The 14,038-nt window shown below is 44.7% G+C and overlaps 1 protein-coding gene across 2 annotated transcripts in view; it reads left to right on the top strand.

The window, feature by feature from the left end:
* The window catches only part of LOC149331265 (N-acetylated-alpha-linked acidic dipeptidase 2-like), a 43,425-nt gene that overhangs the window by 10,288 nt on the left and 19,099 nt on the right, over positions 1–14,038 (top strand). Inside the window, exons 2-9 of one of the 2 annotated variants that reach the window (XM_089556429.1) lie at positions 2,570–2,863; positions 4,640–4,796; positions 5,418–5,531; positions 6,574–6,696; positions 8,557–8,737; positions 10,462–10,552; positions 11,534–11,623; positions 12,304–12,389. In XM_089556429.1, coding sequence (XP_089412555.1) covers positions 2,570–2,863; positions 4,640–4,796; positions 5,418–5,531; positions 6,574–6,696; positions 8,557–8,737; positions 10,462–10,552; positions 11,534–11,623; positions 12,304–12,389 — 1,136 coding nt within the window. The remainder of the gene's footprint in view (positions 1–2,569; positions 2,864–4,639; positions 4,797–5,417; positions 5,532–6,573; positions 6,697–8,556; positions 8,738–10,461; positions 10,553–11,533; positions 11,624–12,303; positions 12,390–14,038) is intronic. The other variant, XM_089556430.1, reaches the window with a different exon arrangement.

The following is a 14,038-nucleotide window of genomic DNA, read 5'->3' as shown; positions in this document are numbered from 1 at the left end:
ACTAGATTTATTTACTCACGGAAAGCTAAAAAACAAAATAAAAGCGAAAGCGAACCGGCCACGCGACTGCCTGATAGGCACTCCACGAGTTGGTCGACTCCGCCTACCTTCTGCGGTGAGTTCAAAAAAAAGGCGGGAACCGGGACGTTTCATCGTACTTAAATTATGAGAATCGGCCACAGAGGACAATAATTGGACGCTTCTAAGAATGCTCGGAACGTGTAGATCGAGTTCCTGCGGTAAAAAGACGATTTCATATTCCTCTTCAGTGCACCTTTAAGAACTCACTTCCTCGTTTTCCCGAAAGTGCTTCCCGCACAGGGGCTCTTCATGCGAAGAGAAAAAAATCGGCGGGTACGAGGTCAGCTGGATATGGGGATGGGGCAAAATTTAATAGCCTAAGCAGGCCACGTAGGTGGCCATCACCTAGGCTAATTGAACCGATGCGTTGCCATGGAGCAGACGGACACATTTCGTGAGCTTTTCTTTGTTATTTGCCTTTATAGCGTGTCGTGGCTTGGTCAGAAATTCACACTAATCCTTCCTTGTGATGGGCTGCCTTTGTGGTCATAATATGTGAGAAGAACACCACCGGATTCCCAGAACACGCTCAGCATGACTATTTCCTCATGGTGTCACAGCCGTGGCCATTTTCAGCGCTGGTGGCTTAACATGTTGCCACTGTTTGCTGAATGGTTTCGATTATGGGTGATAATGGTGTAACCAACACTCATCCATATTGATGAGGTGGTCCCAAAAAGTCATCAGTGCCCCTATTGCACAGCCTCAACATTTTCTGCGGCTTCTTCCATCAGCAAATCTTTTTGCACTGCTGTCAGCAACCGTGAAACCCAGCGCTCGGCAACCTTTGTCGCGTGCAAATAGCCGTGAAGGATGTTGTTGCATTAAGCCTCTACTCACGTTAACCTGCTGCATTATTTGTTCTGAAGGTATCCGCCAGTCAGCGAGCATCAGAACCTCAGAGTAATTTTTGGTTCACCTTTCAGCGATCGTAGGCCACTTTGTTCTTCGTCGTCCAGGATTGTTCGACCGCTTTTAAATCGCTTCCGATATTTCAGAACAGTGTCATTAGCTGGAGCATTGTCACCGTACACCGCCACAAGCTCAGCAAGAATCTCCTTAGCATTGTGACCCTTCGAATGCAGAAAGCAGATCAATGCCCGTGCTTCAACCCTACTACTTCAACATTTCCGATCATGGAGGAAGGAACGCCTTCCATCCATGTTCCCAATGGACGCTGGCGTTTCTATTTTGATTCCCTAGCGGTGTTCAGTGGTAATCTACCGAACACAGTTTGTATATTCCCCTAAATCTAAAGGAACGTGTGCTCATTTTGATGCCTTACGTGTACGGTTGTTCTAAATTTGTGGCACAAAGTTAAAGAACTTCATAAACTCTTCGCAGAGGAAAATCATAGCCTAACGTTATAAGACAGATATTTAACAGCGTGTTCAACAGATATTTAACAGAAGAAAATGCCACTTGATAATATTGTAGCTGAAGTCAACAAAGGAGGTTGAATGTTGTCCAGTACGGCACAGGCTCGCCTAATGGGGCACGAAAGGTGAATACCAAGCCACGTTTTACTGAAGTTAGCGTCACTTGAGATCATATGTGTGTGTGGTTTAACGTCCCAAAGCAACTCAGCCTATGAGAGACGCCGTAGTGAAGGGCTCCGGAAATTTCGACCTCCTGGGGTTCTTTAACGTGCACTGATATCGCACAGCACACGGACCTCTTGGATTTCTCCTCCATCGAGCAGGACGCAGCAGCCGCTGCTGCTGTGACCGTGTGGCACTCCGTAATCAAGCTCCACTCTGCCGATCCAGTCCAGCAATCACAGTGAGACAGCCGCGTCCCCTCTCCACCCCTCGACTCTGATTGGCTGCCGTGGTGTCCCACTCGCCACCCGTAGCCTCCTCCCCCGCTGGAGAATGAAAGCGGAGAAGAGGATTTCTCTCTCTCCACTCCGCCTTCTGCCAACCGAAGCTTCATATGCCCTGTATTTGTTTTATGCAATGGGAAACCCTGAGAAAAAGATAGACTTCCAATAATTGTCCGTTCCTTAACTGCCCGCGGCGCGCTTGTTACTAGGCAAGGCACTACAGAGTAGTAAAAATTTACTCCCGCTGCCCCGACAGGCATTTGCGTCGGCTTTGAGCTGTGCTGGCCAAGACGGAAAAGTACAAAAAAAACTTTTCCTACAGCATTGCACATACAAGGCCAGACCAGGGAACCAGTGAATTGCAGAGTATCAGAAAGAGTAGCCTTCGAAAGATTGTTTATGGTTAGGTGTTACGCACTAGATTGTATTGTGCACATTAAAACTCATCGGATGTAATAAAAGTCATGTGTTTCCGTCTACGTTATTTAGTCATTTTATTTTTATGGTTGTAAGAAAAGTGCAGTTTGTTTGCAGGGGTGTACAACTCGCTGCTTAGAAAATTTAGAAGTTCTATGCGGTAAACCGTTATTTTGCCTTTCGACCACTCGTCTCTCTTGCACAGTTTTCATTTACAAGCTTTGTTCTGCCCTCTTATTTGCGCAGCAGCGCTGAGGCCGGAGCCGACATGAGGTCTCTACAGATGAGTTCCGGCTACACCGAAGACTTCCGGTTTGGAAACATGGTGAGCCGGAAGTACTGCTGCGCCTCCGGCTTGGCCATTTCCGTGCTGGGAGTCATCTTCGGCGTCCTTCTGGGACACTTCGCCATCCGAGGTGGTAGTAGTTCAAAGTCTGACCATCTTGGAATGCCGGAAACCGAAACAGCCGACCAAGTTAGAAGCGTGGAACGTGACGTCATGGATCTTCTCGCTACCTATGATTACGAAACTGTGCTGCGGTAAGCCGAATTATCGTCACTTGCAATATACATTGCATCTCCGCTATATGAGATGCTGGAACTTCGAGACGGACACCTTTCGAGATATGCTTCGAACATTGAAATAATAACAGAATTAGGCATTATTTCAGGTGGCTACATTATCAGCATTGTTATCGTCTGGTCAGAACTTCATCATACGCCATTGAAAGCACTCTGAGGTCAACCAGAAAGAACGGGAATCATTTACTGCTGATCATTGCTGTCGCCGCGAGAACTTTAGGCCATGAGTCAGTAGAGTATAACGGATAGCAATAGTATAAAAGTAATTACAGTTGAATTGAATCTTTTTGGGTTTTAAAATAGAAAAGGCGACTTGCGCTGCAAGTCAGATCATGCAGCTAGTGTCAACTTGTTCCTTGCGTATATTTTTCCCTATTTCTCTTGCGCGATACTGGGGAGAAAAAATGAGAGCGGGTTTGAAAAGATATCCGCCGACTGATATTCAGCCCCATGTACGCTCAGTTATTTTTGGGGTTCAGCTTAAATATATATTAATATATAAGTGTGCTCTCAATCCATGATTCTATGGGAGGAAGGCAGTTATGTAGATCATGACCGTTAGCAGCTGTGTGGAATGATCTTTTTTCGTTAAATTACGCGCCTCCGGAAACTCACTTCATCGCATAAACTGGATATGAAGGCTGTATTTACGTCTTCCTCTGGCTTGCAGCGAATTGCTAATACCGCGTGCTCATGCATACGTACTTTCCGTTCTTCTACGTTCTGTACGTTTTTCCCGTTTTGTATGTTACTTAATGTTTTCGTCAGAAAACAATGCTATTGCTGTGCATCCGCTGTGTCGGGTGGTATTGTGCACTGCTGCCGTTGAGTCTCGATTTTAGAAAGGTACATTTAACGGGGCACTATCAGGCCACAGCGTGTGCTTTTCATTCTTCTAGTGCAGCACTTACGGCGCCTGTGAAGTGATGAAGGTCCTGAGAGTAGAAAAAGAGAACCTTCCTCAGCGTCAAAAGATTTTAACCGCCAAGTTATCGTAAGTGCTCCCTGTAAGGATCAGAATCAGACTCTCTTCAATCAAACACAAGGGAAAATTTTTCTGTCGTCTAAACCTTTCTTTTGTAGCATTTTTGGCCGGGAATTTGTAACCATTAAAATTTTTGTAGTAACGATAGAGTTTCCTTTAGTGTTTTGGTGTCCTTTGTCGCAGCGATAGAACTACATAAAAGCTCTACAGATAAATACTACAGTACCACAGAAAAAAAAAACTACATTACTGCAGAAAAGTCTGTCGTTGCGACAAAACGAATAACATTCTGTCGTATTTCGGGGACAATTCTGCCGTTTTCGTTTTTCGACTCGGTATGACCTGAAGACTTTTCATCAAGGCTGTATGGGACATCAGTCGACAGTTTCTTAGAACTGTGAAACTGCGCAAATATCAGAGCAAAAAGAAAATGATACGTATTAGTTAATTAACTACGAGTTTTCTGATGGATGTCGCATTTTGTCCAGTAGTACTACACACAGCGTATAGGTGTCTTTTCAGCATATTTTGCATTGTGATGAATTCTTTAGTCCAAGTGAACGTGCTCTATTGTGCCTTCGTAGTGTGTTTGTTGCAGTCTCTTGCAGTGATGGCCTTTGATCGAGTACGGAAATCTTGGTTATTTTTATTCGAAACTGTTCACTTGTTTTTCACGTATAAATTTGGCCGTGAGTGTCACACCGCCCGCACCTCTGGAAACATTGAACTGTGACCTACTTCATGCGCAGGACATTCGTCGAAATGCCAAAATTGGGCGGCACCGAAGGCGACAAGACGTCGGCCGAGTACGTGGCCAAACTCTGGAAAAGCCAGGGCCTCGAAGACGTCCACCTAACTCCTTACAAAGCTTACTTTTCACACCCTGACCCGGACCGACACAGCCAGGTACCCTGTGCGTGAACATGAACCATACGTGTTCCCCTCGAAAGAAAATGCAATTTTTTGTTGTCTTTGTCAAAACGCTCTGCTTTCTTCGCCTGTTTCTTCAGTTGAATAAATATTTAACACTTAAGATATCCAAATTTATTTATTTACTGTTATTTTTAGTAGTATTGGTACCCTCACCCTATTTCCCCTTGCAACGTCATCAGGCTTTCTTTTTCTGTTTTTCTGGAATTAGTTCAATAATTCATTCTTAATGCATTACATATTGCAACGATCTTCGCGACTGATCTCCTTTAGAAACGTCCTTACTGAAGCAATCTCTTATGTGTTCGGCCCGAAGTATACTGGTTTTTTATTAAACATTGGGACGTTACTGTAAAGCGCAGAACTGTTGCGGTTTTCGCTTGAAGCATATTCTTGCGAATTCCGTTTCCAATTGCCACCATTTTTTTCGAAGAATTGTATGATGCTCCTTAGGTAATATATGAATATTCTCCTTTTTGTGATCTTCGTATCTCTAGACGTTTTCAATTATGTTCTTTTATTAAATTGTCTGAAAACTGTCTCACACGAGTGCATACTTTTTATTCAGAGAAATTTGGTGTACTTCCTTCGTTGCAGATATCCATCATTGATGATCAAGGAAAATCGGTGTATTCAGTGACAAGACAGAAGACCGGCTCCATCGAGCCATATCTGGCCTACTCGGCAGGCACTGGAAGCACTCCGGTCGTGGTGAGCATGAGCAGCACCCTTACCTAGCAGTCAGTTTATTTATTTTTAGCACCTAAATGCACAGCGGGTTGTGATAGGGCCGAAACTCGACCGTGTGCAGACAGTATGCGAGAGCCAGTTCGATTCTTTGGTGAAAACTCAGCTGACCTGCCTCTGGTGAACACAAAGCTCGAGCTTCTTCCTAGTCAACAATGTTTTCTCAGCCATTAGTCTTGGCGCAAATGAGATTTCTGTACAAATCTCGTCCACAAAGCACATGTAGCTTCATCTCACATTAGAAAGTATCATTTTTTTACTAGTCTGCTGTGAAGTAACTGCGGTGAAAGTGTGATGCAGATACGAGGGCGAATTTTAACAACAAAACTAAGCACATTTGAAGTGTCGAATTATTTCGCAATGTAGTAGCGAATGCACGTCCCCGCAACATCCTTTTTAGCAGATTATTTCCTCAGCTTCTTATCTATTTATTCTTTCATTATTGCAGTTAAAAGTACAAATGAGTACTGCTTGCTATTAAGACAAATGCAACACTGAAAGGCCTCTTCGAAGTCAATGCCATTGTGGTTGCAACGCTGTAAGTGTGGGCTCGGCTTACCGTGGCATATCATCATCGTCGTCAGACATGAAGACTAAGTTGCAATTTCGTGTATTTGGCTCATAGATGTGCAAAGTAATGTCGTGGTTGAATTCACAGCCCACGGCGCAACGAAGTTGAGAACAGAGTTCGCGGTCATTTAAACTACTTTTCTCTTCCCACTTGAATGCTTCCTTTCGTGCTTAATATTATCAGGATAACTTGATACAGGATAAATTGATTACAGTCCCATGGAGAACGCTACACTTCGTGATAAAATAGGAGGCGGTTTATCTTCAGCCACTTTTTTCTGAAGCCTGAACGGACTTTGTTAATGTTGCTGTAAATGACAACTATCATTGTTTTGTCTCTGTTTTATGACGTAACTATCGAATGAAAAAGATTTACGAAGGTATTCGTTTTCGAAAGTTTCCTGAATTATTTTTTCCCCGCATTTCCTTTCTGCAGGCCGAGGTCGTCTACGGCAACTACGGTCGTCCCGAGGACTTCGGTTACTTGCGTGACTCCGGCATCAATGTTACCGGAAAGATCGTCGTCATACGCTTCGGGCGCGTGTTTCGCGGAAATAAGGTGATGGTTGCAGCGGCAGACGCTTGTGTGACCGCAAATGTGGGCAGGCAACATCAGCAATGATGTCATCCATTGAGCGGAGCCATGCTGTTTTGTTTATGCAGAAGGCAGGATAGAGAATGGGAAGGAGAAGAGGCTAACGGGACGCTGAGTAGAAGCTGAAACTGATTTTTTATCAGTTGATTACCGCGTCCTTGTAAAGAAAAGGCAACTTTTATTGTAGAACAGCTGCCCAAGCAGCCCAAGTAATTGGCCCAATAGTGCAAATGGATGGATTCACTCCCCTCCTTTGTAGGACCGGGCTTTGCCAATTTGTTTCCAAATATTGAGCCCATTAGTTGTGCGGCCTGGTAGAGGTTTCATGTGCCAGAAAGACAAAAAATTAAGATACGAGTATTGCCGCTATACGCCGTCTTTGCTAATCAACTGTGGTGACGTCAATATTTTTCGTTTCTTTTTTTTGATGCGAAGCATATTACTAGAGCTACACTACAGCCCGTCGAGCGCGGCGGTGGAGCTACCATTGACCTTTAGCGTGACCACGTGACAACATGACGTCACAGCAGAGGAGAGATGGGCTGCCAGCTCGCGCGGTCGGCCGCGGCGGTGGAGGCTCCACATCAGAGGCGCTGCAGCTGACCACGTGACAACATGACGTCACAGCAGAGGAGAGATGGGCTGCCGGCTCGCGCGGTCGGCCGCGGCGGTGGAGGCTCCACATCGGAGGCGCTGCAGCTGACCACGTGACGCTACAGCAGCGGTATAAAGCTGAGCTTGCCTCGCTCTCCGGGCACTTACGAGGCGGCCAGGTGTTGGGATGCCGCCTAGAAGCAGGGCTGATTTGAACGAGAAGCGAAAGCTTCAGCGTGCCACAGAGACCGATCGATGAAGAGAGGGATGAACGTCTGGCTAAGCGGCGTGCTCAATATGCGGCTCGGCGACAACGTTCTACAACAACTGAAGAACAAAGCGAGGAACTTTACCAAGCCTAGCCATCAATATGCTTCGCATCTGACTAGGCATAACCTTAGCTAAGCCTCGGCCATTTTTTTGGTTGATCTTCGAGGCTATAGTTTGCACCGCCATCCGCCGCCTGTCTGCGATCAGATAGTTTTTTACATCATCGATGTCACTGTTTTTTATCGAGCGACAGAACACATTTGATTTTTAACTGTTATTTTCTCACCAATAAATGAGCTTTTTGATGCCGAGAAAACATTAACAGAGACAGAGCAAGCAAAAACGGGACTGACTTTTACTCTGAAGAAGAAGTTAAAAAAGAGAGTACACAGTGTCCTTTGACCAGAAGACAGTTCGTTGGCTATCCCGCAGCAAGGGGAAAGGATAAAATTATAGATGAACTCATAGTCAAGGGCATAAGTTAACGACGACCGTGGGGCGAAGTCGCTACTCGCCGCGGTAGCATGACGCCCTCAGAAAGTGGTGAAGTATCGCAACTACACACCTTCAGCCCTACGTGACGTCATCTTGGTGGTTAAAAAATAACACCAGCACATGTTTCCGTATTTAAACTTGCGCCGTATTGTTTTGCACTCGTTTGGAGCAAGTAGCAGTGTGGCTTCGTCATACTTGCACTCTATAAATTACTACCTTTTAAATGAGCACATGAAAGATAGTAATCTTAATCGATTACTAATGAGCGAAAACGCTGAATAAGCAAACTCTACATGAAACGAAATGACGGCGGGATTTTCGGAGACGGACAATTATTCAAATCATTTCTCTTTCATCTTTTTTTTTGTTATGTGTTTTAAATTTTAGATACATGAGATTAGTTTGGTTTTTGATTTTCGGCTACTCATTTTTTTCATTTTGTCATTGCGCAATTTTCTTATTAAGGTCAGAGAAGCGGAATCACAGGGTGCCTCAGCGGTGATCCTGTACCCTGACCCGGCTGACTACGCACTTCAGCCTCAGCGGCCGTTCCCAGAGTCGATGTCGCTTCCTGCGTCGGCTGTCAGCTCGGGGACTCTCTCCCTCATCAACGGGGACCCACTTACACCCGTCTACCCAGCCACAGGTTAGTGCGCATTGCTAAACCACTGAATGAGTAAGTTAACAGAAATTCGTGAATAGAAATGCGCTGCATAGGTTCGTGGGTTCGAAGTGCATCCTTAATTAGAAGTATTCAGACCACAAAGTGTACGTTTGGTCCTTCTAGTTTAGCGCTTAAACACCTTTGAAGCTCGAAAAGAGCAGACGAAGAACAAGGGCCAGCTTTCCCCTTCATGGCTCTGTAACTTTCGCTTGACGTATCTGACCGACTACTGGCCCTAAAAGCAAATTATGTGGCCTGAAAACGTTTGCTTATAGCTGTACATATTGATTATTACCTTTGCGTTTTGTTCGCCTCTTTGTTGAGATATTTTCAGCATTGTAAGGCATTAGCTTATTAGGATAAAGGTTACTTTGTAAGCTAGGGAACGGCAGCAAGGTTAACTGTTTCGCGCCATAGTGCAAATATAATACATGAGTCTGAGGCCTAACTACCTCTCGGCACAATTATGGTTTTGTTTGTGAGGATTGAGGCGTAAGGAAGCGCATTCACTTTTTAGTTCGAGACTACGTTAATGATATGCCTGAACAACTGCATGACGCAAATTCATAGAAACTGACTACTCCGAAAATCGGGCTTTGCAACTATTTAATCGATCGGTTATCATTTACCGGCAGGTTTTAATATTGAAGTTTATTTAAACACCCGGCGGCAGCTGCCGAATTTAGAACGGAATTTACGGGCCAAACCAGACTTCAAAAATATTGTAATTAATAAAGCATTGCTGCGATTTCTTTTCATTATAGAGTGAGCTTTTCAGACTAACGAAAGGATTTGCGCCACAGCCATCGTCCGACAGCTTTCATACCGGCACCTTCTGGCACATTGTCAGTTCACTTTTTAAACTATTAATTGATTAATCTAATCAATTAATCTAATCAAATTAATCTAATGAATTCAGTGATAACAAAGCGATAATTTCTGGTAAAGGCTTTTCAAGAGGCATTTCAGAGCTCTGATTTCTCAAATGCAGCCTGATCGTTGAAACTACGTAACTGCAGTGTACTGCAACCAGACCCTTTCGAAAGTACTGACTTCGAGTGCTGTGTTCGATCCCGCAGTATAACTCACACTATCTCAGTGTGCACAAATACTTAAAATATGGTCGCAATAATACCAGTGTCTCATTTGCACTTCCTGTGATCACTACAATCAACAGTCTTTGAACCAAGTGGCAGTTGAATGCCCTATATAAGTAGACTTAGCGACAACCTGTTCGGTTTGTGCCGGACCTAAAATCCTCGCGACAGGGACAGCATGACGACCTGTGACTACCTGTCTTTCGCGGCAGGCGCGCTTATTTGCTTACGCACACACAAAAAAAAAATGTTCAGAAAAGAAAAGTGATTTCTAGGCTGTTGCTCGCTCTGAACCTATAATGGTAAAAACGCCTCGTTAGTCGTGTGAAATGCCGAAGAGTTTATATATCCTGATACAGTGATCGCTGAAGTTGCATATGTGCCACGTTTAATTCGGACGAGGACGTGTACCGATTGAAACGTGTACTATGCGTTACTGGGAGCAATATATCTGTCCGCACGTCGTCGACAATCTGAGTGAAGATTGTCTCGGCGCCAGGGGAAGTCTGCTTCTCAGTTACGCGTCTCAGAGATTGTAGAATGCTTGAAATGTGCAGTATAGCATTCAATTCTACGTCAGCCGACCTGTACCTTGTGCAATCTGTCAAGAGGACGCTTTCAGAATACCCTTCCGGGAGTCCCGGCTTCCCGGCATACCTGCCTTCACGGCGTCCTTCGAAGAGGCGGCTCAGATACTAAGGTAAGGCGCCTATTGCTTTTTTTTTTTTAGTGCTACAAAGTAATCTTCGGTCTACGGTAAAAAGCCACGCCTGCTGGCACTACAACGCAATGTAAGTGTTTAGACGCGTCTCGGAAAAACAGCGTTGAAAACGGCGCTGGGCCTTTCTCGAAGCATAGGTCATTGGCAACCTATTAATGACCAAGGACAAGGTAGGCGTGCATTCAATGGTTCTTGCCACTTATTGTCGTCTCTGATCCGAGTCGGTTCTTCGGTCCGTTATTGGCCTCCTTTCGTCCAACCTCTCGTGCTCTCTTGGCGGTGCGCCATCATCCGGCGCCCAGCAGCTCAGCCAAACCGCACCGATTACGTCATCTGCCTTGTGCATAGTAGTAGTATTGGACCTTTATTCGGCCATAATTTATAGGCCGGGCACGTCGATCGCCTGGGCGACCAGAAGTCGCTGTTCTTTTTCCCCTTCAGCGCCAAGCCAGTCGAGCCAGGTGGTGATGGATAGAGATGGTGGGGGGTAGGAACCCGACTGCTGATAAGCCGGGCAATAGAAGAGGCAATGGGCCAGGTCCGCATAGATACAGGGCCAGTTGGGACAGGAAGGGTCCGATCGATAGCGATAGAGAAAGAGGCGGGACGGGGTGAACCTTGTGCATAGAAATCTACCTTTTGTTGCTGTGCTGTAAAGCTCAGAAAAGTTGGGGCACCACACTCTAGAGCTCCTCCTAAGATCTTGCCTGTGTACACACGAATAGATAAGTCCCTTCGAGCAGTATACACCTATATTTAATGACATTTACAGCTTGCTTTCAGTTTAGGGTGCCAAGGTATCGCGAATGACTTTCGAATGTCCCTCAGCAGAAGGGAGGCGTTAAATGCATACTTTCTTAAAACGCAACAAAGGTACGGCGCTGTGAACGCAGCGCGAAAAACGAGTTTGCTTGGCAGTTAACGCTTCGGCGAGCTTTGCTGTACCCCCTTCCTTTCCAGACATCTGAAAGGACCGCCGGCGCCAGAGGACTGGGTCGGAGATTTGAATATCGCAGCCTACCACCTCGGGCCTGGTTTCAGCGATGCCAAGTACGTTAATGATTTCAGTCCGAAAAATAAAGGCCCCTTAGTAAGTGCATTTGGCTTAAATCAAAGAAGTTTACGCCTTGCGAGTAATTTTCAGTGCTTGTGACGCCAAAGCCACTGAGCCACCGCGGCGGGCGGGACAGTGTTAATGGGAGTGTGTCTATCTCTTGAACACCTGTAAGCGCTGTGAAATAAGCGCATCACTTTGCGCGTGTTGTGCAAAATCGATGCTATTCTGCGCTAATCGCTGTTTTGTTTTCATGTTTTTTCCTTAAGCTGTACAATGTCTTCGATTCAAAGTATCATGCAGAGGGGAATTCATTTCAGCCACCGTTAGAACTAAAGCCTTCCTTTTTCTCCGTCTTCGGTTGAACGGCACTGGAACATGTACGTGTCCTACCCTAGTATCTAGTAATTGCTTGTATATACTGTATTGGTGCTTTCCTTAGCCACTTTATCACTCAGGTCTGCTCTGATGCATCCAGATAAAGTATATATGGACTCTTAATATTTTTATACCAGTGTCACCTTCACTGAGAAAATTGCTTACGCAAGCGTAGTTCACTGCTGAGGCATGTTTGCTGTGAGCAGCGTTGCATTGGCGAGGTTTGTGAGAAAAGTAAATTTTAGGGGAAGCTGAAACCTATTGGCTTGTGTGTCCCTTTTCCCATTACGGTTTCTAGGGAAATGAAGCTCGAAGTCCACCTCAAGAACGGCCTGGCCGTGACTTATAACGTGGTCGGCAAAATTACAGGAACCGAAGAACCCGGTAAGCCCGATGCACCTTTTTTTCTGGGATATGGTTGTTTCCTTTTACCAAGAGCGCCCATACTTCTTTGAGGATTTTGTCTGCGTAGAACCAATCTGAACCTTTATTACTAATAAAGATCTCCAGTAAGAATTGGTGTTTGTACTGATTTTATTTCAGGCTTATATTTAGAGAATGGCCGAGTAACATGGCAAAGCAACTCTGCCAAAGAATGGGCTAAGGAATCCGGCTACGCGTTTGTTTGGCACGTGAATGGAAAGGTGCTTGTACGGAAACAAGCCGGTGCACGAGCAGTTGTCATCCGCGATAAGGATGACCTCGCCAATCTGAGGTGATAGAGCAGGCAATTGTATTTTCAGGCAAACGCGATGCCGTTCATGTCCAATTTTGCTGACCATATTGAGCAAGTCAAGGATAAGCAGAAGTTTTCTTTATTTCATTTAAACGCCCAAAGTTTGCGAAATAAATTTGATGAGGTTGCTTTGTTTTTATCAGATTTAAACCACGAGTTTGACTTTATTTGCTTTAGTGAGACGTGGTTCACATCTGACGACTGTTTTCTTTTGCCGGGATTTGATTGTGTGTCAGCCTGCCGTTCATCAAAGCGCGGAGGAGGTGTTGCTCTGTATGTGCGTTGCCAACTACCGTATCAAATTCTAACAAACTATAACATCGTGAATGAAAATTTTGAGTGCGTCATTATTCACTGTTATAACATACTACTTGCTCTTGTGTACCGACCGCCATCTGGGTGTTTAAAGCATTTCATGCAGTTTGCAGAAGAAATATTTGAACGCAGCCTCGAGCTCAACCTCGAATGTGTCTTTGTTGGGGATTTCAATATAAATGCTTCTCCAAATAATATTACTTTTTTGCATTTCCAAGAGCTCTTTGAGTCGTATGGTTTTTCAAATGTGATTAGTGATCCTACTCGTGTCACTTCAAATTCTGAAACAATACTTGACCTGTGCATTACAAGCTTCTGTCCCGATGAAGTTAAATCAGGTACAATTATATGCGATCTTACTGATCATTTACCCATTTACTGTCTGATACCTTCGAAGCAAAAACGCTCTTTTCTGGAGAAAGAAATATTGATTAGAGATTACTCGGAAAGAAACATGTTAAAGTTTAAAGAACTCATTATGCAACAGGACTGGGATAGCGTTACAAAGGAAAAGGATTCTAATAACGCTTATAAGGCATTCTTGATGTTTTTTATTTCTGCGTACAATGAATCCTTCGCTTTTAAAACTCTTAAGAGACACAAGAGAGCAAGAAAGCCCTGGATCTCGCACGACCTGTATAACAGAATAAAAAACCGCAACATCCTTTTTCAAAAGTTTTTAGACACACGAAGTGAAGGCGATCTCCGCGTATTTAAGAAAGCGAGAAATAAATTGAATGCTGATATTAAAAAAGCAAAGAGATCATACTATGTGAACAAGTTTTCAAATATTGCAGGAAATCCCCGTCTGGTATGGCAAGCGGTCAGAGACATCACGTGTAAATCAAACTCCCCAAAGCGGGTTTCTTATCACAGCGAATCCATGAGTGACGAACAGGTTGCAAACCTGTTCAACGAACATTTTATTAACGTGGGTGCTTCCGCAAATGACTGCGATGCGATACCATGCGAGGAATTCGTC

This window comes from Amblyomma mixtum, chromosome 8 (assembly GCF_055824585.1).
Source record: "Amblyomma mixtum isolate Tamu chromosome 8, ASM5582458v1, whole genome shotgun sequence".
Lineage (NCBI taxonomy): Eukaryota > Metazoa > Arthropoda > Arachnida > Ixodida > Ixodidae > Amblyomma > Amblyomma mixtum.
The sequence above is the reverse complement of the archived record's forward strand: the minus strand, read 5'-3'. Positions and strand labels throughout refer to the sequence as shown.